The sequence below is a fragment of the Galendromus occidentalis genome, unplaced genomic scaffold (genome assembly GCF_000255335.2).
Source record: "Galendromus occidentalis unplaced genomic scaffold, Mocc_1.1 scf7180000077501, whole genome shotgun sequence".
Lineage (NCBI taxonomy): Eukaryota > Metazoa > Arthropoda > Arachnida > Mesostigmata > Phytoseiidae > Galendromus > Galendromus occidentalis.
Window position 1 is genome coordinate 241,006 of NW_003805489.1, and position 23,598 is coordinate 264,603.

A 23,598-nucleotide genomic window follows, 5' to 3' on the forward strand; every position below is an offset into this window, starting at 1 on the left:
AGACGGTGGGGATGTTGTGGTATAATTCTTTCTTTCGCGAGCCGCGACGATTCACGGACGCATTATAAAGGCGGGATTCTCACAATTTGGTATTCAAAAGCTTATAATGCGAATCGGCGAGCTCAGACCACTAGTGTCAGTCTTCGAGATGCAGATTTCACCCGGCGACGCATCACACGGAATCACAGACTCATGCAGAAAATGATGATGCCAAACTGGCGATTTGGGAATCCATGCCTCCATTGACACTATGACAAAGAGTGAGGGTTCTTCCCGTGAGACTGACCATGCAACAAGTTGAGTTGTTGATTGAGAGGAATTGTTCCTCCGAGGTGGAGAAAAAATATTCCGCGAGGGTGTATCACCTAAGCCCCGGTGCAGTTTTCCAATGCACTCTTTCTAGTGAAAGATCCCGCTAACACAGAGTGGCACCGACATCCAGAAATCGAGACTCTGAGCGAACGCTTCGCTGAAGCCTCGCACTCATTTATCTTCTCCGCGTGAAGTTTCCTAAGTATGAGACGGGGTTCGCCACTTTTTCGTCCAAACAATTGTTTTCCGAGACATGCTTTCATCAAGCCGAACATTCCGAGCAATAAATCTTCTGAGCGCCACCCTCTAGTTTCCAGACGGCGATGATCACCTCCCTCCCCACCCGGGTCATTTATCGCTCATTAAAGTTCTGTCTATGGTGGCGTTACCCTTGTAATAGCGTCCCCTCATTTAACTTGCGCGGCTTAAGGACTCCCATAACCTTCATTTCGACGGATATTCCTGCGAACGGTCTGGCATTGCGGATGATACCAGAAGAGCACCTCCACCTATAGGGGACGGGGAGGCGAAAATTGGGAAGAGTAATGGAGGAGAGAGTTTCTTTCTATATGGACAAAATCCTATGGGAGCGCTTTTTATTTCTCAACCGAGCGGATCAGCCATAGTAGCGACTCCAGAACCATCAAATACGGAAGGAGATTTGCTCGACCGAATACCACAGAGAGCTGAATAGTAATCGCTGCCCGTGTGCGTCAATTCCGATTCCCGATAAAGACGAATTACTCCGACTATACATCCAGGTTATACATTTTAAGAGCAAAATCTTAGTATTCCCTATTAGGTTCATGTCTCGTCTGATTGTAAGAGGTTGTGGTTTGTCAAGATACTCACTCGATAAATATCCAATGTCCAGATATACACTTTACTTCGGGGACGGAGGAACTACGCTTTAAATAATAGCTCCGGAGGCAATTAAGGCGAAGGGTGTCGCTTAGTCGAAGACAACGAGAATTTGTTCGTGGGGTGTGTACCGTTGGGTTGAGAGGAGTCTCTGACTGAGATCCTCCTTCAAGAGTTGACGGAGCTGTGTCGTTCTGTGGTACCTCATCTTTTGAAGCAGTTTCTGGTGGAACCTACTCATCTCAGCATTCGCTTGAAGGGCCTCGTCGCGATGAGTTCAACTTGCTCAGTGACTCTCGTGATGAAGCAGCCTCGAAGCATATTCCTCAGAAACTTGTTCAAATCTCATCTTCATCCATTTATGCCGACTTCCGACGCATCTTCCCAGCCTCGTGGCATTCCCACTCCCATCCGACTCCAAACGTCGAAAACCGGGGAAAGGAACTACGCGGTCTCTGTGTCGCTGCTATCCCTCCTCCCCTCTACATCGAGAAGCCCCCGAGCTATATGCGTGGCGAAGACTCAGCAGTACCTCTGGAGCTCCATCCTTACGTTCGACTGCTCCGACTGCCGAGGGAGTGTGTTTGATCTCGAGTTTTGTTTGTGTTATATTTAAATAAGCGTAGAATTAAGTTTACCGCGTTGGCCACCCGATGGCGCTTTTGGTTCGGAAGCTTTTGCTGCTTGCTTTTAGCAGCATAGGCTATCATCTGAGCGAGTGAGCCTAACCGGTTACCGACCCATAGACCTGCTTGCCTGCTGACGGCTCTCGTAGACTACCGCACGAATATTCCCTCGCGCTCGCAGGCACATGGAGTTGGATCTTTCTCGGCGCGCGATCACGAGCAAGAGTTGGTTCTCTTCCGATATCGGGCCTCGAGTCCGGACTCCGGACCACGGGCGGTGTCGCTTGACACCGGCACGCCAACCGATCCGGTCCACTGTTCCGAGCACGGAGATCAAGAATTGAATAGCCGTTCATGCAAGTTCAGCGCTGGCTCGTCGTATCTCATAGTAGCTAATCCTCCGCGACGAGTATCGATATTATACTCTCCCTTTCGATACGGATACGGAGCTCAGCCGTAGTTTACCCGAATTAAATTGGGAAGCATTCACTTGATCAGCGGAGTGAATTTTTTCCTCCTCATCCATAAGAAAATTCCTATAAAAACGGTTCTTAATAACGAGAGAGCTTACGCTGAGCAGATCGGTCAAGGAAAGGTTTTCCAGGACTATACGAATATTAAGCTGTTTCTTAATCGAGAAAGCAGCGAAACAAAAGTGGTGCCCGATCGAGCTAAAGCTTTTCGGGAGAACAAAATCTCAGGATGACTTGCAGTGGAGTAGAATGAGGCTTAGGCTTCGGGAGGCGTGGCGAAAGTCTACTCTACCCTCCCTTTCGTGGATCATTGCCACCCGTTTCCACGGAACCATCGATCGCCCGCCGTCAACGCGTAAAAAGCCTCTCACAGCGTCCTTCAGACTTCCGAAGGACTCGCTGGGATCAATCTATGCTTCGACGGCGAGAACCAGATGAGCATCACGTCCTAGACCGCATAACCTCCGCCCCAACGCGGAACGCATCGAATTCGAATGCCGGTCGAAATTACCGTCTTGCAGGAGTCACTCCTCAAACGGCTCATCTGATCATACGCGAACAGCATAGAGGGAGGCTGCTGTTGTTTTACTTGGCATCGTCTTGTTTGGCATCGTCAACACTCCTCGCGCTGGTCCCCTTCGTGCGACGTCCCTCTAGCCAGGCCCATCCTGTTGGCGAATGCAGCAAGCGAGAGCGTAGAGGGGCGGTGTTTTTGGTTGGCGTTTTTGTCTCGTTCAGGAGCAAGTCAGGAGTAGGCAACGTTGGCTATTGGCCTCCTCCTCCTTCTGGTAGTCCTTGCTTGCGTCGGCCGCACCGAGAGGGTGGCGTTCGTAAGGAAAGGGAAGCCGCTGCAGCGCCAACTAAGGGCGGAGTTTAATCACGATTGAGAGAGCTCGCTTTAGTTGTTAGTGATGCTCGCATGGACTGTCCGTGCCTACGAGCGAGCGTGCCTGCGCGTAGCCGAACGACCTACGAGCGTGCCAGTTTCTCCCATTGACGGCAACGCCGGTGAGACGTCCTGCCACCCAGGACGGCGAACGATAGAGACCAGCCGAAGCAACGAAACCCAACGAGACGACCCGCTCGAGTGAGCTCGCCAGTGACAGAGCAGCGGCACAGCGATCGGAGTATCTGCGGCAACGTATACGGAGGTACAGACGAAGCGGTAGCTGAGATCGTCGGAGGTGCCTCCGGGTAGTGGACTCCGGAGCTCGGTTCGGACGAGCGCGCGACCTTGAGCCCGAATGATCGTGCGCGAATCGAACGCAGTGATTGTTGGGAGCAAGTGACAACATCGATGACAGCTGCTTTACGCAAGCGAGCAACGTGGGTTTGTTGACGTCTGGCGCCCTCCCGCCCGCTCACTCGCTCGTTCGGTTTGCCTGCTTGCCTGTCCGAGCATCCGTCCGCGCGCACGTCAGCGTGCCGAAATCGGCGCTTGTTTACCAGTGAGTGAGCAACGTGTTCGTGAGTGACTCACGTATGGGACGTTAGTGCATTCAGTGAACAATGTAGAACCCTTCGAGCCATCCGGACCCAGGCTCGCACCGAAGCCGAAATGTGCTCAATCAAGCTGCTCCATCATGATGAGGTTGAAGCGGACTGTGGGACGAGTGCAATAGTTTTTCATCGGAAACGACTCGACACCTAGATATCGGACTGGAAAGTGTCTCCCGTACGGTCCTCCCCGGACGACCGTGGTCGTCGGTACCAAAACTGAACGGTGATCTGAGTTCTCGAGGGAGAAGAAGGGGATTGCTTTAATCCATACAACACCACGGGAACCGTCGCGCCGAGTTGATCAGGATTCCGTGAGGATTCTTCCCGGAATCAGTTCTCCTCGAGAGTCTGAGAATTCCCCGAGGATTCCCGCTCGGAGGCGGTTCGTTGCGTCGCGTGGAACTCCGAGCTGGGTGAATAGGAAGAAAACTTTTCGCTTCATCGACGAACGAGCGTCAAGCACGCCAGCGGATACAATACGAATCCTAGTAGAGCTGTAGACCAACTGTGTGCAAAGCTCGGAGTAGGTTTTTAGGGCTGTAGAGTAGTTCTCCGCCGGGAAATGTCGACCTGTGGCTTCATGGAAGCGTGCGGGTCGGCTGCGGGATCCCTAGGCTGTCCCGCGGTCTCAGACCGTACCGGCATACCGTCTCCGCACCCTCTGCATCACCCCCAGACTCTATTCGGTCAAACCGAAGGCAGCCATGCCCTTTCGCACAGTTCTAAACTCGGCTACACGGCTTATCATAGTCTCGGTCCCACGTCTGGGCTAGGCGGCTCACCGCCTCATCAGAGTCAAACTCTAATGGCTGGTGGAAGTTTGAGTATGGGTTTGACACCGTTTCGAATCGCTGGTGGAATGCCTAATCTCGATCCAACTTCGGATGGATCCGTTGAAAGCTCGCAGGGTCCTCAGCAGCATAGCGGTGGATCGTCCGCGTCGCCGTCGAGTTCGAGTACTACGGATGAAACTCCGAAATCTTCGTTGGGCACTCCCGTAATCTCCCTACAGAAGCTCAAGTCGTTTTTGTCGCACCACAAGATTTTCTCGACGTTACAAAATCATCACCAGCAGCAGCAGCAACAGCAGCAGCAGCAGTACCAACAACATCAACAGGGTTCGAATTCGTCGGGAGGTCTCAGCTCCCAGTTGAATCCTCAGCAATCTCAGCAGCAGCAACAGCAACAACAACAGCAGCAGCAGCAGCAATCTCAACAAGTGAATCCGCAGCAGGGGACCTCGGGACCCGTGTCTAGTTCGCCGACGGGGGGAAGTCCTTCTGGGTCGCTTGGAGGGCCCAACCATCTTTTGCAATCTCATGGCCAACAGGTGTTAACGGCTACAAACGGTGGCGGTCATGCGTCGCTCTTATCTTCTGGTGAGTGTCAGTCATGTCGGAACCTTCCTTACCTGAACTCCGCTGTCCGTGACGGCAGACTGGAAATCCGGAAAGCTGCTGAGAAAAAACACAAGTGTCTTCAAACTCGGTCGTTCCATGAGAGGACCTGCCGCATAATTGCGACACTGACGCTCAATCAGAGCGGATTTTTTCAATTTTTTCCCCTGAGCCATTTCGCTCCGCCAAACTCGCAAGCAATTCAGCGGCTACTCGCGACGGAGAAAAAACGGAGAAAAAATTAGGCTTATCCCATGATTTCGGAACGATTGGCTCAGCTGAGCCCGTTCACTGGGCGGGTGGGTCCGAGTGCGAGCTCCTGACTGGTTGTCGCGCTACAACTCGTGCAGTTTCGTAGTAGAAATGTTGAGTAGCACGAGCCACCATTGAGAGCATATTGCAAAATACCTACCCAAATTTTTGCTCATGGCGCCTGCTTGTGTTGGCGTTGGGGTAGGGGTACAGAACCGGTTAGGGCCTCAGGGATTTCAACAATCGGCCTCCTCGAACCAACTTTTGCTTCTGCTGCGGCTAGCACATTTTTAGGCGATTCGAGATCCGTTAGGGGGTTTTGCTCTTGGGATGATTCGCGCCTACCCGACCACCTACTGACCGATACGCGAAACTCGTGGGTGACAGAGCGGGATCCTGGCTGGTCATCGGCAGTGCTCCTTACGAAACGATGGACCGTTACACGATTCATCAGGATGGAGTTTGTAAAAACATAAGTTCCCCCACATGGGTGTGCTCTTCGACAGCGCAATTGCGGCCATTACAGCAGAGTGTTGCGTAAAACCTCTTACGAAGTCTTTCTCACGTGATTATCTCAGAGCCGCGGGTTATGGAGGCTGATTTTCGATTTTCGATGATCGTCGACATCATGGAATCATCTTATCCTCATTACTTCGGCCCTGCGCATTTTCGCTCCTCACTGGGAGCTGTGAGCCCCGGAAATTCGTCACACGATCATCGGCGTAACGTGCAGCAAGCCGACTCATTGGATAACTCGAATTATTCGTATTGAAGTAGGTAACATGACATGCGAGCTCAAACGAAGATTGCTACGCGAGGATACGCTCCGTGGGGTTGCAGTGAAGTCCCTCCCGTAGGACGATCGAGCTTGCCATCCCACATACCTTCGAAGACGAATTTCCGTGCCGAAAACAGCGATGAAGCGGGATAGACTGGGTACAAGAACTTGGCTCCGATACCCAGGAAGTGGGAACGCCAGAAGTTAAGCAGTGTCTTCTTGACTGGAGGAGAATAGTCTGAAGACGAAGGAGCTCCAAGGGCTCCCAGGAAGGCTCAGCCCCGGATGGGTTCAGGTGGAGCCGATGTTTTCTCGCTACCTCTTCTTTGCTGACACCGTTCGTGCACTGACTGCTCGAAGCCTATCGTAGTCAAGCATCGTCAGCCCCCTCGCTCATCCGAGGGGCTGACGGGGGTCCGCGGCCGGCGAGCAGACAGTGCAGGGCGAGAGCTTATTAGAAATTATCGCATCAGCGCAATGACTCAGTCCAGCGCTGCCTTCGCGGAGTTCAAAGGCTCTCCTTTTCTATTTCTCCCCAACTTCTTCTCCTTCTTGTTTCTTTGCCTTGATGCTCTTGACAGCGCGGCGACCATGGGCGATGCCCCCATAGTCACTCCCTTCTGAGATGGCTCATCTTCGCGTCGTTCGTTGTCGATGCGTTTCGAAGCGCAGGAGCTCAAAATTATCCCGTCGACCTGCGATACGGAATAGAGTTTCATGTGACCCATTGTCCGACTTCGTTTCTAGAATCGTTATCCAGGTAGCTCCTGGAAGCGATTATAACTATTCGACTCCACGGATCCTCGATTGGAGGTCGATTCGCTTTGCCACGCTCTTCGAATCGGGAGTAATTCCCCAAAGAAAACGCAAGAGCGGCGAGAAACACTTCAAAAGCAATGCTCCGAAGCTCGAGTCCTCCAGCAGCAAGGCACTGCTCGCTAGCTTGTAGGCACGAGATGTAAAAACAATATTTGGGATTGTCCAGCTGTCCTGAAAAAACACTCACTCACTCAGCCCGTTCATTGTTCTTCCCACTTCGGATTCGCCGCTCCAATCCCTCCGCTCAATGATTTTACATCACAATCCAATGTGATGATAACGCCATTGGGTGTGCGACGCGGAGCCTTCCCACCTTGTCACTCATCCGCTTTCTCGGGTTCGAGTGCTCCCTTGCTCCGCTTTCTGATTCGCTGCCCTCAAGCACTTGATTCGAGCGATTTATTTTTTTCGGCTATTGGTACTCTCTATCGGCGACGATTGTTTATTTTCGAGTCGACAACGACGTCACACTCGCTGACTCCACCGGTAGATCTACCTTCCGGCCAACTGTCCGTAAGGAGATGAGGGAACATTTCGATCAATGCGGGCCTAATAAATTCGAATGAGGACCGCGGCGAGCTGCCGAGCGTGACCATTATTTACATTCGGCACAACCGCAATGGAGCCGCATCGAAGGCCTTCGAGCTCCGTACGAGTGCACAGTTCGTCGGAGTTCAGCTGTGGCACGATCATGTATCTGTTGAGCATCTACGGAAGTGTCGTCAGGTACCCCGAGAACGGGTTGAGCTCCCGGAGCTCCCACTACCCGGACGGGATGAGCTCGAAACTCTCGGACGAGGACAGGTTCTGAGACAAAAACTCAGTTCACTCAGTCGCGAGCGCCGAGAACGATCCATTTTTTGTTGTCCCGAGATCTTTCATTGCAAAGTCCAGCTGACCTTAAACCAACAATCGCTCTGGCCAATCTTTCGGCTGAATTCCATCGCGGTTACCGAGGGCAAACAGTTCCTAGCAGAAAAATTCTACGGCGGTCCGATAATTATTGAGCAAACATCCGAGGACGTAGTTTTTAGAAACAATGAATTTGGCTCTTTTCCGATCCGGTTCAGGAATCGGTCGGAATGGGCTCGCTATCGTGGCCGAGCATCAGTTCTTTCGCTCATCGCCTCTTTCGTTCGCTTGGTAGGTCGTCGGGTGGTCGCCGGCTCAGATTGAAGCTGGAGGGAATTTTCCGGACAGCATAACGGCCATCGCTTTTGCTGCTGCCGCTGCTGCTACTACTGCGCTACCGTAGAGATGGTGTGGTGGGCGAAGGGGGGAACCCAGGCGACTGGGTGGAGGAAGGTGGGGGAGTTGCTTCTTTTCAACGCATGCGCCTCCGAGCAGGTCTATAGCACGCCGGCCGCGCAACCCTCTCCGGACGACCGATATTCAGCCCTCCTCTTAGAGCTTCACAGGGCAAGAAGGGCCTTCTCGACTTCCCCTCGTTCCTTCATTGCTGTTGGTTCGGCGTCGCTTCCAGAGCCCCGGCCTCTCCCAGCGCTCCCCGGCCTCTTCCCCCAATCGTGCGGCGCTCCTCGCCGAGGGAAGCTGCAGGAGCACAAATAGAATAGAAATAAGGCAACTTGTTCCCTGAATCACTCGCCCGCGCGTCGTCGGTCGCCGGGTAGTGTGGATATGTGCATACGTCAAATCCGCTCGACGACCGCTGGCGGCTGCCCAACAGAAATGGCGGCGCAAGTGGAGCGGAGCAAAGCGTTCCAGCAAATCGGCATTGATATTGCTCCGACGGAGCCCCCTAATGGATCGACACAGAATCTGGGGAGCGGCGTGGAAGATATGCGAGAGCGTGAATCCCTTGTGAGAATCCCGAAGTTGCCGAATCAAATCCGGAGACTCCGGAGCACAGCGCGATGTTTCTCGACGGACTGTGTCTGCTAAGCTTTGGCGCGGGTGGCGAAACGGGGAGACGAATCATTTAGAACAGGGGGTCTTAAGCCAGATAGAGGGCCGGAGCACTAACTTGTGAAGAGATTCCAACACTCGCTGGCAAAGCGGCCGACTGACTGACCGCATGCATGCGTGCCAGTCAGCCCAAAGATCACGCACACCGTTACCCAGGCCCTGGCAGAGGGCTCTCCCAAAAATTAACTCGTACACTCCAGGTCGAGTTCGGCGCGAACGCCGAACGTCGGGGCTCCGCGGTCTGAAAATAATTGTGGATCCAAAGATCTGATATCTCTACGGCGAGTTCGGGATATTGTTGCGTTTTTTTTTCGGGACGAGTTCCTGTATTCTTGGGGGGGACTCGCTCGACCGCGCGTTCCGCCGTCTCGCCTGCAGGTGCTATCGTAGAGCACGCTCTTAGCGTGCCCCGGCGGTCAAACTGACTTAAATAACCTAAGTACGAGCCATGTCTCTTGGTCCAGGCGCTTATCCAGGACGAAGGGTCGTCTATTCAGGCCTTGTTAGCACTTGAACTCCATTCGCACCCGCTTCGAAAACATGAATGATCTTGTCGGCCGGACTTGTGTGAAAACTTGGGTTCGCCTAAAATTAGACGACCAAGAAAATCTTTTGCGCCAACGGCCCCTTGATTCCTCTGTTCAGGAATCCCGTGGGTGGTGGCGGACTCGCAAGTTCTGAATAGTTTTCGAACGACGGCTATAATTGAAGCGATCCCTGATGAGTTATGCTCGATGATTGAGGTCGAGGTCGACTCAAAGCAGAAAAAATATTCAAGTTCCGAAAAATCAGAGTTTGGAGAGAATTCCGCGGGAGTCTATGGAATCGTGAGGAAAAACACGATTTTGAAGAATCAGCGATCTTGCCTCGTTGAAACCCTGGGGTGACATTGATGTTACCTCTACCTCCCACTCCCACTCGGAGCGTCGCAAGGCGAGAAGCTATTAGTCATAAAAATTCACATGCGACCCCTCCTCTTTACTCTTGCCTGACGGTCTGTCTCTCTTCCTGCCTGCCCACCCTTATATCCCGTCATCCCTTTAGATGCAAGCTGAGTCTTCCTGCTTCTCTTTAAGCCTTTCTTTCTCGAAGCCTCCCAACCACCCCTCACAGTCATGCGTGGTCGCTTGTTCGATTTTTCGGGACTGAGGCAGGATACAGCCTAGAAAGTGACCGACTGAAGCCGTAGGACACGCGATACTGCTCGGAAGTCTGATGGTCGACGCATACGTCACCATAAACTACATGAATCATATGCTGATTGGATTGCCCCATCGACGCCTCTTCGGTCCTCAGCTCGAATTCACTTTTCCTACGGTGGTCTCGTCTCGATTTTTTTCGGAGATCTTTGTGGCCTTAGAAGGTTCAATCGCAGTCGGGCAAGACTCATCCGAAGGCTTGTTTTGTTTTGGTTTTAGCTCCGTGTCGATGGGTAAGATGTTGCTTCCTGATGTGCCGTTAGTGGCAATTTTTCACAACGAACACTATAACTTACAAGCAGGAAACGCCATGTGCGCTTTGAGGGATTGAAGCACAGATGCTCTCTCATGAAGCTCGTTGTGCATCTTTGTTCGAGCGAACGCCCCTCAGCCTAATGCCGCGCCGTGTACTTCATGCCAATGAAAGCTTCGCACTTATCACCATCAGCGTCATCGCCAGAACTGATCATCATCCTCTATGCATGACAGCCTCCGCTCGAATACGTAGAGCTTAGAAAGAGTTCAAAACGATTCATCATTCAAACGACTAGTGCCGTACAGAGTTTCGGCTCGGATTATTCATGTTTTTCAGCTCTATGGAACTTATACGGGACACCCGGTGCCCGCGGTGATGATGATAATTATAATCCTCTTCGCGGGCAACACGATCGCTACCGGATAGATCTCAAGTTTCTCAAAGGCGTGATTGCTCTGTATTTCAGGTCACTCGGCGAGCCTCACGGAAGATGGTCGGTCTTTGGAGCCACAACTTTCCTCTTTGACGTCAAACGTGAACGCGATGTACGGGAGTTCGAACCTGAGTCCTGTCGGCGGCCCTCGAGTTCCGAATCATCAACCCAATGGACATAATATGTTGCTCGTGGCCCCGCCGATCGGGACCAAGGGTAGTCCTCTGAATCCGGGAGTAAATGCAACTAATCCCCGGAAATACGCGTGCAAAATGTGTCCTCAGGTGGGTGAATTCGAGAATTTACGTCAGTCTTAGGTGCTAGCTAACAATTTCGGAGACCGGAATCGTCAACCGGAGCGCCATCTTTCGCAAGAGATCGGAAAGCTGATTCAGAAAGCATCGGCTCGGTTTCGGCATCATGCCGACGGGCAGAGAAGTTCTGGTCTCGTGCCGAGGAGAAGACCAAAAACTGAAGATGAGGCTTCGAGAACTAGGTATGTAGAAGTTGGCGACGCAGAGATGTCAAAAGGAAAGTCTCATTGCTGGAAAGGGGGCTGACAGCTGTAACTCGGGAAACCGCGGCACGGGAACACCTTAAAAAATGGTTTCGCAACGGTTTTACATTCCGAACTCGCCTCTGCCCGGTCGGTGGCCCTATACTCCTCTCTTCCCCGCTCATCCTCTCACTGTGGGTTTTTTATGGTCAACTCAATAAAAACCCATTAGAAACTACCTCGACGTCTGACTCGCTGTGTTTTGGTAAGAGTTTCTGTAGGACTTGGCACGTGAGTGTGCGTACCTCCGTTCGTTCGTTAGGCCACTCTCGAACGTCCGGAGCGGCGGCGACGGAAGACGCGGCTTACTATTTTCCCCATTCGGGATCCGCACAGGCGAGCACCAGCACAAGCAGAGATCTCTGCCGCCGCTGCGCCGTTGAGGCGTTTTTGGCTTTACTTCCATCCAAGCGATCATTTGCGCTTTGAGGCTCTACGCGGGGGACCGGGAGAACTCCCGAGCAAGGACGGTAAAAACTTCCTAGCTCTTTCCGCTGCCCCTGGAAAAACGCTTCCCGCAGCCCCCTCTGACCCCTGCATCAAGCCCCGAAACCCCACTCGGTTCCCTCCGTCGCCGATCTGTGCAGTTGGATCCCGGTCCTGAGAGGAAATGGAGGGGAGAGATGCCCCTTTCACGAAGATTTAAGGGAGAGAGATGGGGGAACAAGGGATTTCGGGACATGCCGCCGTCCCGTCCCCATTCCGGTTGGAAGCTGGCGAATGGCTGGTCTTCGCACCATTATGAGAGTTGAGCATTGGGAAAAATTGCTCTGTGGACGTAGCCGAGCAGGCAGCCGCCTTAGTCTCCGGCCTCTACCGCTCGCTGCGAGCAAAAAACCGACAGCACTGGGAGATTTTTACGTCGCGGAAAGGGACGCGACTGCCTGCCTGCCTTGCCTGCCACTCAGCGTGCCTGCTCGCTGCCCTGGCATCGTGAGAGGAAGAGATCTTTTCAGACCTGAAAAGGCCTCGAACAGAGTTCGTCGGTCATCCTCATGAAGTTGCTCCTCCCAAGATGCACGATGAAACTCTCGCGGGCTTGGCATCTCCGTCGCCTTCTCTGACACGATCTGGTGCTTCTGCCGTTCCCCCGAAGCCGGTTGACCGTAAGACTGCTGGGAGGAAGTCAGTTGCACGTGATGCTTGACGTATCCGTGAGGCGAGAGCAACAATCGAGTCCTGTGTACCAATCGGTCAATCTTTGCCTCTCTGCGCGTCAGTTCTCATCGTTTCCATCGCTCTGTGAATGTCTTCATACTCCTATCGATGGGGTGCGGTTAGCAGGAGAGTGCAGTGAAGCTCTTCGACGTTCGAATTTGAACAGCTGACTGTGATAAACCCTTGGATTTCACTCACTTCGTAATAGAGTGCTAAGAAGACGGGACACGTTGAAATGTCGTTGGAGACTTTATTGGCGGCTCGTGACTCGTCCGTCGACGTGTGCTCAATGTTGACATCGTTGAAGTATCCTCGCTCGCTGCTCGACACCACCGGCTTCCTCATCAAACAGGTACTCCCTAGTCGGCCGTCATTTCTCGACATGGTGCTCGCCCCCTTTCGTGTAGAAATCGATCCCCCCTCGGCACTTCGGGGGACATCGATGACTTAAGATCACACTCGGTTTATATCGTTCTCGTGGCGCTTAAGGGAGCGAGGGTACGAGGACCGAGCCCGACGGCACGTTCGGTCCTAATGATACTCGCTTGACGTGGACCGCCTGATTTTTCTTCGGATAGAAACCTAGAAAATACAAATCAAGTTTTTCTGCCTCGTTTATTCGGCGCATTGGTTCATAGACCGGGAGTGGAGCAGTGATTCAAACTCCATATTCGCTCCATGGTGGCGGGTCCCTCTGAGAATCCCGCTCCGAATCGCGAAAGAGTCGGCGGTAGGAGCAGCAGCAGCAGCGCGAGGAGAACGTGGGATGATGCTGCTCGCTTGCTTGCCTGCCCCACGAAGATCCTCTGAGACTGTCGGCCGGGCACTTGCCAACCGAAAGAGGCGAAAGGGGGGAAACACATTGAGCAGCGGCAAGCTTCCGACAGCATCCGAGCAGCAAAAGCAGCAGCTGAAGCCAATATCAACGGGCAAGCAGCGGAGAATAAACTGCAACAAACCCCGGCTCCGCCGTTTCATTGAGGTCACCACGGGCTGCGCTGTCCTCCAGCAGCCACTGAAGGGCCGCGCCGGTAGATCGGGATCCGTAGGTGCACCGACACCTCTCACGAAGCGATCGGAATCGAAACCAAAATTTTTCAATGGATACGAACACTTGTCCTTCCGTAGAACTGAACTGAATTGAATCGGGAGCCTCCCGGTCGGTTAAATCCAGGACGGGAACTCCTCCACTGGTGATGGGCGGGTGATGAGAGGTCTCAGCTTGCACGAAGTCTGACGCCTTAGTCAGTCCGTAGACTCTTAAACTCAGGCTTGGATCTCTCGCTCTTTCCATCAAAACATGATTTGCGATCGACCGTGGGACGAGTTTCTGGACGATTCAGAATCGAGAAGCGCTTTCAGGTTTTTTCTCTTCTCGTCCGAGCGAACTCCTCCCGAGTCCTGCACTCCACAAAGTAGAATGGAAGTGTGTCTCGCCCGATTCGAAGTCGCACCTCGTTGAGTACCGAACGCCTCCTATCTCGAGATTCAATAAATCTCGCTTTCGTGTCGCCATTCAAAGTGAATGAGACTGTTGAAATAATATTCTATCGCTGCTCGCTCCCCGAATCAATTGGGACTCGACGATATTGTCATGCCTCCGGATCCCGCAAATTCGTCGAAGCGAATTGTGAAACCGTGCTCGCTCGGGGGTCGCTTTGGGAGATTCGTTCGCTGCTCGTCCCCTCCCACTCCTCCGATTTCCTTTGTGCTCTTTCTCGTACTTAGCTAACTGCCCATATCGAGTGTCGTTACCTCTTCCGGAGCCCTCGCCGAGAATCAACGTGTTGCATATTATTCAGTCGAATCGACGAGGGAGCCGCGCCTCGCGATGAATAAGAGGAGGAATTCCAGTGTACACGTTTTCCCTTATCCAAATGCCAAAGTACTTTAGTGGAATTCGCGGGGAGCGCACCAACCGTTTTCGTGGATTGGAACCTCCGCGTTCTGTCTTGTCCTTTGTCCGCGTGTTGCTCTATGCGTTCGTTTCTAGCTTTTTGTTTCGTTGCTCTCTCTCCCCCCCAATAAAACCCTTTCAGAATCTATGGGCTGTGGGTGGCTGTGTTGTTTTGTTTTTGGCCACCCAGTTGGCCTGTGAGTCTGTTCGTATGCTTGACTGCGGCCCGTCTGCCTGCCTGCCTGAGTGACTGATTGAGAAACGTCTGTCTGCCCACAGGCCCGTCTGCCCGACCCACTGTCTGGCTGTCGAACGGCGGACATACTGACTGACAGGCTCGCTCGCTCGCTAACATTTAAGCAGACGAGCGGACAATATTCAACTTTCCTCCGAGCGGCGACTTCGACATGGAAGAGATCGGACACACAGAGTCAGAATAACAGTTCGTCTGAGAGTTTGTTTCTTCCTTGCTAGACTCATTGGGCGGTTTGTTCATCCGCTCGCACACGCAGCACGGAGGGTTTTGTGCTGTTTATTTGTGTTGCCGACGCCGCGCCGCCGTCGCGATCTACGTTTCGAGGGACTGACTGACTGTCCATATGTATTCATTTCGGAAGAGAGGAACGTTCTTCCCATTGTTTTCACACTTGTTCTTAAATCGCTCGAATGTAGAAGAAGAAGAGCGCACGTTTCTAGTTTATCCCTGTTCGCTTGAGCCCGAGAAAGCAATTTTCTTTCTTTTTTCGATTTTGCGAGATTCGATTTGCCCCAGGCGAATAGTCCCCAGAAACGTAGAAGCCCATACTCGAGTCAGATCAATTTCCCAATCGAGTCGATTCGGATGAGACTTCGTCAATGCCCTTCGTCAAATCGAAATACTATTCCGCAGTCAATCGAGAAACGCGTGGGGCTTATTCGATGTAGTGTCTGCACAAGTTCTAGGAGATTCTCGGGACCGTCTTCGTGGTTGTCGAGACTCCGAGGATGGCTAGTGGCTCCGGAGGCTGAGTTTTAGAAAAAGGGGTTCGAGCATGGATGCTGCTTTTGCTGCTGCTGTCGCTGATGATGCGGCGGCAGCAGCGGCGGCGGCTGTTGGTAGCCCACGGCTCCAAGAGGTGACTCACTGCGGCCAGCAGCAGCAAGAGCGACCCATGCTTTTGCTGCTTTGTTTTAAAACGGGGGAGTAGTTGGGGAGTCCGGGGAGGGGTCAGCGACGGCGGCGAGGGGGAGAGTCTCGTCAGAGGGAGACCTGGGTTAGACCACCCTCGCTCGCTCGCTGGCTCGCCTCCACTGCTGCTGGCTAGGGTTGTTTAGGGTTTTCCTCTCTGGCATGCATGCATGCATGCATACAGCTCGGGCTGATGATGAGGAGAAAGAAGAAGAGAACCAACCCGAGTAAAAAGTAAAAGCACGCTCGAGGGAGACGCGGGGGTCGACTGGCTCGGTTGTTGGTCGGGATGGGGGATGGTTAAGGCCTACACATTGCAGCGCAGGAGATGAAGTTAGACGGGCTTTAATATTAGCGCGCGAGCGGCTGCCTTACCACGAGCGAGACCGCCCGCCTGCTAGACCGACCGACGGTCTACCCCGCGAACTCCCCCCTGCCCCTCTCTCGCACACTAGTAAGGAAGCGACCGAATGGCTAAAACCCTCCCCTGCCCCTCGGGCTCCCTAGCCATCCCCAAACAAGCCGAAGCATCCCCCCCGAATTCGTATACTCCCACACAACGAGATGCTCGTGGAGAGCGCAACTTGCGAAAGCCCCTCCCCGTCCTCTTTAGGAGGCATCCACCCTGGCAGCGACAAAACAAAGACGACCGTCAACCTATTCTTCGGCACGGGAGTTGGCTCCTAATGTTTTCCGCGAATATTTCCAGTTCCCTCTGCTCAACTGAAAGAGAGCGGGGATTTTACTCGGAGACGTGTCCCAGGTCCCTCGTGTCGGGAATCATGCCGGTTTCTCCCTGTCTCTCATTCCTCGATGCGAATCGATCGAAGCCGTGTGAACGGGCTTCGAGACGGAAACTCGTCTCAGTGCCCGACTGTCGGTCGACATAAAGTATACATGTTTACGGCTACAGACTCCCTTCGCTCCCCGCGAGCAAAATAAATCGCAGTGACATATTAAATTTATAGTATTGATCCGGGTGTTGTGTTGATCGAGAGGTGAGATGTCTACGACTGGAAAAACACATTTGCTTCAGCGTCGTGCTCTCACCTGGATTTTGAGCTCCGATCGCATCACTCCGGCAGAATCTTCTCCGGACGTTCCGCTTATCCCTGGGCTCGTCGCATTGAGGCTTTGACCGTCTGTGTCGGGCATGAGATTCGTTCTGAGTCCAGCCCGGAACGGCGTCTTCTTCGGTCTGTGAAGAACCGGATCTTGGAACCGAATTCCTGAATTTAGGTCCGCGCAAGAATCGCAATAGGAACACGTGGTTTTTGTGGGCGGAGCGGCAATTGTCCATTGACCTACTAAGGACTACCGTGCTCTAAGAACGGCGGCCGCCTCCTCCTCCCCCTTTCCTCCTCCGCCAACCACGCGGGCTTCAGCATTTTTTAAGTCGATACCCTTTCCCCGGCTCTCTCGAACAAAAACTCTCTGCGGCGGCGGCGGTGCTGGCGGCCTCACCATCGCCAACGGCACCGTCCGTAGCTCTCTCGAGTAGGGAGGAGCTCTTCTCAAAAAGGAGGAGTTTCCAACCAACTATAGTCTCGAGCGAGATTTTTTTCTGTCGATTTCTGAATACTCTCGCCACAATCTCTGTCGCACTCGGTCATCGTCCGGTCGGCTGCCGCAGCCAATGACATTGTCGAGCATGGACCTATGGCAATGCCACCAGAACGCGCAATGAAGACGATCAGTCGCCGAACGAGAGGCGGCGTGGCCTCGTCGATAATTCTCCTCGAGCACTGGGCGGCGATGTGAGATCGCATCGACATCTTCTGTCAACCCTTCTGTCACTGTCACGTCCCTCCACATTCTGATGGATCGCCTCGTGAGGAAGACGATCGCGAACCGCTGCGAGAACTCGGTTTCACTTCCATGCTGGAGTTTTTATTTTCCGAGGACACTTTCGCTTCGAAACGACGATCGACATTCTGAAAGGGAGGAGACAGTCCCGCTCAGAGATCTTTCATGAGCTTGACCGAGACCTATCACTTGTGAGCTCGGAAAACTTATTATTTCCTCGCGCGGTCTCGAAAGCAAGTTGCGTGCCCAGCGGGTGATGTAAGACAAACACGAAATCGTTGGGCCATCCCCAAAAACGAAGCTTGAGAGCCTCACGCGAGCTCGTCGGATGATAGCAGTCGTAACAAAATCATTAGCGATTAGAGATCGAGAGAGCTCTCGGCGCTGTTGTCTAAATGCGGCGCAGCCTCAAAATCCGAGGACCTTGTACACTAGAAAGGAGCGAACGGACGGCATAGCGAGCGGAGTATCGAGCAAAGAAGCGAAACAACAGCGTGCGCACGAGCTTACAACGCGTGCACCATATCGCCCGGTACAATCAAATGAACAGCTGTTGTCTGACGGCAGCAAAGGGTGTAAATATTGTGTAGCGCACCGATCTCGGCGATGACTCACCGTAGCTAACGGTAAACAAGCAAAAATGGGTCTGAGCCGAGATCGTGATTGAGCAGTCAATCATCAGAATAACTTTGGAGAATCGAGAGCTCGGCCATCGATAGCGGTCAACCGTCATTAGTCTTTGAAGCTCTCGCCTGATTCGCCGGAGACGCTCAAACAGCCGAACTGTCGGGGAAAGGAATCCCCGGCCCTTATTGGGCAGGGGAGGGCGTCGTTCGGAATTTCGGGGGAATATTCCGACGGAGAGTCCATGACTAAGATTTCGACATCTTCCTTTCCAGATTTTTAACTCCAAGGCCGACTTGCAGCTCCATACGCAGAGCCACATGCGGGAAACGAAGCCCTACAAGTGTAGAGAATGTTCGAAGTCGTTCGCCAACTCGTCGTACCTGTCTCAACACACAAGAATCCATTTGGGCATAAAGCCCTATCGATGCGAGATCTGCCAGCGCGGATTTACCCAACTCAGTCACCTTCAGCAGCACATACGCACTCACACAGGAGATAAACCTTACAAGTGTCGCCATCAAGGATGCAACAAGGCGTTCTCGCAGCTCAGCTCGCTGCAGAGTCACAGCCGTTGCCACCAGACAGATAAGCCGTATAAATGTAATTCGTGCTACAAGTGCTTCGCCGATGAAGCATCGTTGCTTGACCACATCCCGAAGCACAAAGAAAGCAAACATCTCAAGACGCACATCTGCCAGTACTGTGGTAAGAGCTATACGCAGGAAACTTATCTGGCTAAGCATATGCAGAAGCATGCGGATCGGCTAGATGCCAAACAGCGAAACAGTATCGCGTCAACACTTCAAGGCCTTAGCGGCTCGGCCTTGGCGTCCTCAGCTACGGCCTCACCCCGTAGCGATCCCAATTCTTTGTATTGGTCGAAGACGCCAACTCCGCCACAGCCACACCTTGATCATCTGAATCCGTGTCACCTTGATCTGCAAGCTCAGGTGAGTCTTCCACAAGCATCTTCTCGCCCCCGTTCTCTTGATCGGAATTTTTTTTTCGCTTCCTGTTTCTTTCGAGAACCCGATGGAGCTCTGCCCTTCAACTGACGAGAAGTTCTCTCTTTTGCAGAGCCAGCAAACTCACCTCGATCAGCTTAATTCGTCCTACGACGGGAAAGGTTCAGTGTCGGCTTTCACGCCGATCCAGGGTATGCTTCCTGGGGGACAGATGGGCCATCCTCAGGGTGGACCGCGGAACCCCTATTTCGCCTACGAAACTTTTCCCAGCAGCGTGGCGATGAAAACCGAGAAACCTTCGGCCAGTTCGTCGTTCCCCAATCAGCTTATATCGTTACATCAGATACGTAACTTCGCCTCGATGCCAAGCGCAATGCTGAGCCAAGAGAGAGATTCCAAGGGGCAGAATAATCCGCAGTAAGCAAGCGATGATAATCGACAAAACACCCAAAAGGATCATCCGATCCCGGTAGTTCAACAAAGCGACGCGACCTCGTCGGTGCGTGATTTCTCTGAACGTCAGGGATCCCTCACGCTCCCGATGGCAGCCGGGCATCGCTCAGGGAGGAACTCGTTCCCCCGGACTACTTGAAGTACTGAAACTGATCACGTGACCGTTGGAAATTCACCATACAGAACTTGACAACGCACAATCTGTGGAGTGATGATGCTTACCGATTACAGAAGCAACTTGAACTTCTTCGTCAGGGTCGGAGAAACAGTGAATGAATGATGATTTGGCGATTAGCAATTATTATTGGAGACGGCGGCAAGTGTTGACAGCGGCGGTCCTCGTTTCCTTGGGTCGTCGTCGACGTGATTTTCGATAAGTGACGACATAGGGACTAGAATCACATAAACCGGTGAAGCGGATCGTATTTCGGTAGGAACTCGGCAAGAACTCAGTCAACGCCCGGAGAAAGTATCTAGTCTCTAGACACGAACCAAAGCCGACCGATGTATTAATTACCTAGGAACTCGAGCGCCGGAGATGGTGACGTTGAATTAAGTGTAAACGACAGCACCCATTCACTTCCTTGCAATCCTTGCCTGAACGTTCGTGCGCAACTTACCAGTCACTTCATTTGAAGAAGTTTCGCTAGATTCTTGGGTTGTCCCCCCACCTGATTCCGCGAGCCTGACATCGCGCAAAACATTTATTCCCTTGGAGGGTAAACCCTCCGTGCAAACGGGACCTTGGACCGAGACCGAGAGAGCTCCCTGGTCTTCAAAAAAGGAAGGATCGAACAATTTCGGACAGACAATTCTCGCCAGACAGACCGCTCTCGGAACCTGGTCAGATCCACCGAGCTCCATTTTCCCGGATGCAAGGAAACGAATTGTTTGATGAGTGGGGAGGAATCCGTTGTCGAACGGTACCTCATTTTTCCTGGCGACCGCGTTTTCGGAACACCGGAGTGTGTTCCATCGGGCGATCGTTAGAGGTTTTTGTCTAATTATCCGAGTCGTAGTGATAGCACGGTATAATGTCGCATTTATCTTGATGCTGCATTTCAAGCCTATACAAGCAATGTGATATCTCCTTGTTCCCCTCGTTGAGTCACGGAGCTGGGAAGCCCGGTAAGGTTCAGTAAGACTGACCTTGGTCACTCTGACCCCGTGCGAACTCTTCCGACGGCTGAGTGGTATCAACCGTTGTTCAGTAGTGAAATAATAATGGGTTCTGTACTAGCGCGCTATTCGTGGGGGCGCTCCTCAATCGTTGTCTCGAACGGCAGGGCTTCTAACAGATCTCCCGATAAGACAGGTTGCTCCGAATGGTGCTGATTGAGTTCCTCTGTCTGATGAGCTCCGAAAGAACCGCAATCGCTCCGTTTCCGGATCGTTTGTGAGAGAACGGCGGGTAGGTTATATAGTCCAAGGTCGTCCGGTAGCCAAACAACTGAAGCCGAAGAACGGAAGTGAACGTTCACGGAGTATCCTCAAAGGATGTAATCGGTGGAGAGAAGAAATCGTTCTGTCGGCAGACATCCATCGTCTGGAACAATTGTATATCGACGACAAGGTTCACGTGATCAGCAACTCACCAAAGCTCTCGACCCTCTCAGTTTTGCGATATTGTGCGCCCCCGGATTGATTCTCGGTAGCGACAGCAGCAGCTAAAGCTCCAATCATGAGCGCAGATACGTGGAAAAATTGTCACTCACCCTAGGCGGACCCAGTTTTCCCGTGAGAGAGAATCCTCCTATCACGAATGAGGGAAAACGCCGTAGGAACTGGCCGGAAAACTCGTTCATCATACTTCTTAGAAAAACGTGTGTTCGTATACTCATCGTCACCTTCAACCTGGAACCCCTGCCACCCCCTCCTCCTACACACTGGAAGATGTTCTCTTTCGATCGACGAGAAACCCAATCAGACAGTCAGTCATTCAGTCTCGGTCTCTCTTCAAGTCCACCGTAAATTTCCAAGGATGACTGAAGGGATGAGTCACGTGACGTGCTCTTCGGAAACAACAACAGCAACAACAACAAGAAGCACGCTTCGGCTGAGGGAACTTATTGAGTCGAAAGTACCAACGCGCAATAGTGAACACTCTGTCGGTGTGAAACACCGGAATAGTCCTCGATGATACCGGATATATTGATCATACAGAAAGTTCTATCGCTCTCAATAATTATCGCAACGATTACATTGCTTGTTTCCCTCGCGTTTCGATGATCCTCGGCGCGAGAATATTGTCGCAGATCACTGTAACAATCCGGAGACGATTGGAATAATTTGTAATTGTGTTCGGAGATCATGATTTGTAATCCACGACCGACACCGATGAATGCTAGGTTCATAATTATTATTGTAATTGTTCACAATCGCCATCACGATTGAAACCATTGCTCCGGTGATTGAAATGTCGAAGTCGAAAATGAAGGTGACGGCAGCGATGTAATCGACGGTACCACCGAACTCAGACGGAAGAGTTACTCTCTTTCTCTCCTGCGAAGATCAAGAGGTCAACAACCTAAAAAATATATTCGAGAGGCGACTAGTAGATTTTGTAAACGTAATTTAAAACCGATAACGGCGCAGCCCAGCAACCTCATTGTGTACTACAATATACGTCGACGATAATACTTAAATAGGCTGTACTTAAATGTAATGTAAATGTTCGCTTCGGTTTTTAAATATTGCGCGCCCTTGTTCGACCGATTCGACGGATGAGCGGATGATTTCAATATTTCAGGGATGATTAAGCAGGATCCCTCATCGGGCGCTTCGGCGCCGAACGATCGACACGATGTGATCTTTGGGCTCGGAATCAGGAAACTTTTCCCCTCTGAGCACCCACGATCACGCCGACAGCAGGAAAGTGGTTCCGAACCAAATCTCGATTTTTCCAAGGAAAAAAAAATGACAAAAAGAAGTGAAACTGAGAAAACGAGGCCCTGCGGTCCGCCCTTGAATCCTGCGCGGAGGATCGCATCAGATGCGTAATCCTTGCGTAACATCGTTCCTGTTCCAATAGTGTAGGTCCCACCTATGCATGTTCCTCTCCTAGCTCCCAATCAACTGAATGATGTCACGCTCTCTTTCTGTAATCGTTTTGAGCTCGTATTGGGTATCGGAGACAACTACAAGGTGACGGCAGCAAAGACGCCGAAATACCACGAGAGAGATGAAACGAGGTGAAACAACAATCTGTACAACTATCAGTCGGGAACTTCAGCAATCGACTTTTCTTCAGTCCTGCCGGAAAATCCCGCGCCTTCAACCTCGTTGAGAATGGGCTTTCCGGAATACGGACGAGCCTCGTTTCCTTGTCACCCCTGACAACTCGGAGTGAACCGAGACACTTTGGCGGTAGTAGTCCGCAAGAGCGATCAGTGTCTCAATTAGGATGTCGATCGCGAATCGCGACGTGGCCAGTAACACGCACCACGGGATCCGGACCACACAGTCGGGGGAATTGGTCCCTCCGAACAGTGGTGTGGAACGCCGACTCCATTCGACGGACGTGAGGAGGTGTTCCGTCCCGCCCGGGCCTCCTTGAAAATAATAAGAATTGCGACTGGCGCTCTCGGGAATTTCCTCGAGGAGTTTGAACAATCTCGTTCGCTCGCTCACTGGTTCACGGCAAGCAGCGGATCACGGCGACGAGAAGCAAGATGATAATCATGCCGACTATGTGAATTCGGAAATTACATCAATCATGCTCGTCATCTAATCGACACCGTTTTTGCTCGTGTGGAACATCATGAAGTCTTGGGAGTATAAGTTAATGTGGACATTGTGCGCCACCTCAGACACCTACCTTCATGAACACACCGTCAACACAATTTGTTAATACAAGTTGTCGTCTGCGACAGGGAAGGCTATATTGAAGATGAGAATGATATTACTATTACGGCGATGGATGAGGATTATAATGCTGATGATGACGATGATCTCTTTGGTTTTAGAACAGAGTAACCCACAATACGGTGACTATAAATATTATTATTGATAATAATTGAAAGAAAAACTCGGTGAAAACCATTACAATGATCGTCGATGGTGGTCGAGATAATGCTGGAGGCGATTATCAATACGATGACGGAAATTTCAAGTAATGTAATAACGGTGAATAAAAT

The 23,598-nt window shown here is 52.1% G+C and overlaps 1 protein-coding gene across 1 annotated transcript; it reads left to right on the plus strand.

Moving 5' to 3' along the window:
* Nucleotides 1-4,334: 4,334 nt before the first annotated feature.
* Nucleotides 4,335-19,430, plus strand: LOC100905693 (zinc finger protein 384-like). Its single transcript, XM_029112436.1, has 4 exons — nt 4,335-5,151; nt 10,866-11,116; nt 18,317-18,994; nt 19,122-19,430. Exons 1-4 carry the CDS (start codon nt 4,335-4,337, stop codon nt 19,428-19,430), a joined length of 2,055 nt encoding a protein of 684 aa, XP_028968269.1.
* The last annotated feature ends 4,168 nt before the right edge of the window (nt 19,431-23,598 follow it).

What these genes read in the sequence shown, in the direction of transcription:
- LOC100905693 (XM_029112436.1), top strand. Translation starts at nt 4,335, where the DNA reads ATGTCGACCTGTGGCTTCATGGAAGCGTGCGGGTCGGCTGCGGGATCC. An exon ending in CGTGCAAAATGTGTCCTCAG is followed by an intron (nt 11,117 to 18,316) that starts GTGGGTGAATTC and finishes CTTCCTTTCCAG; the next exon opens with ATTTTTAACTCCAAGGCCGA. An exon ending in ACCTTGATCTGCAAGCTCAG is followed by an intron (nt 18,995 to 19,121) that starts GTGAGTCTTCCA and finishes TCTCTTTTGCAG; the next exon opens with AGCCAGCAAACTCACCTCGA.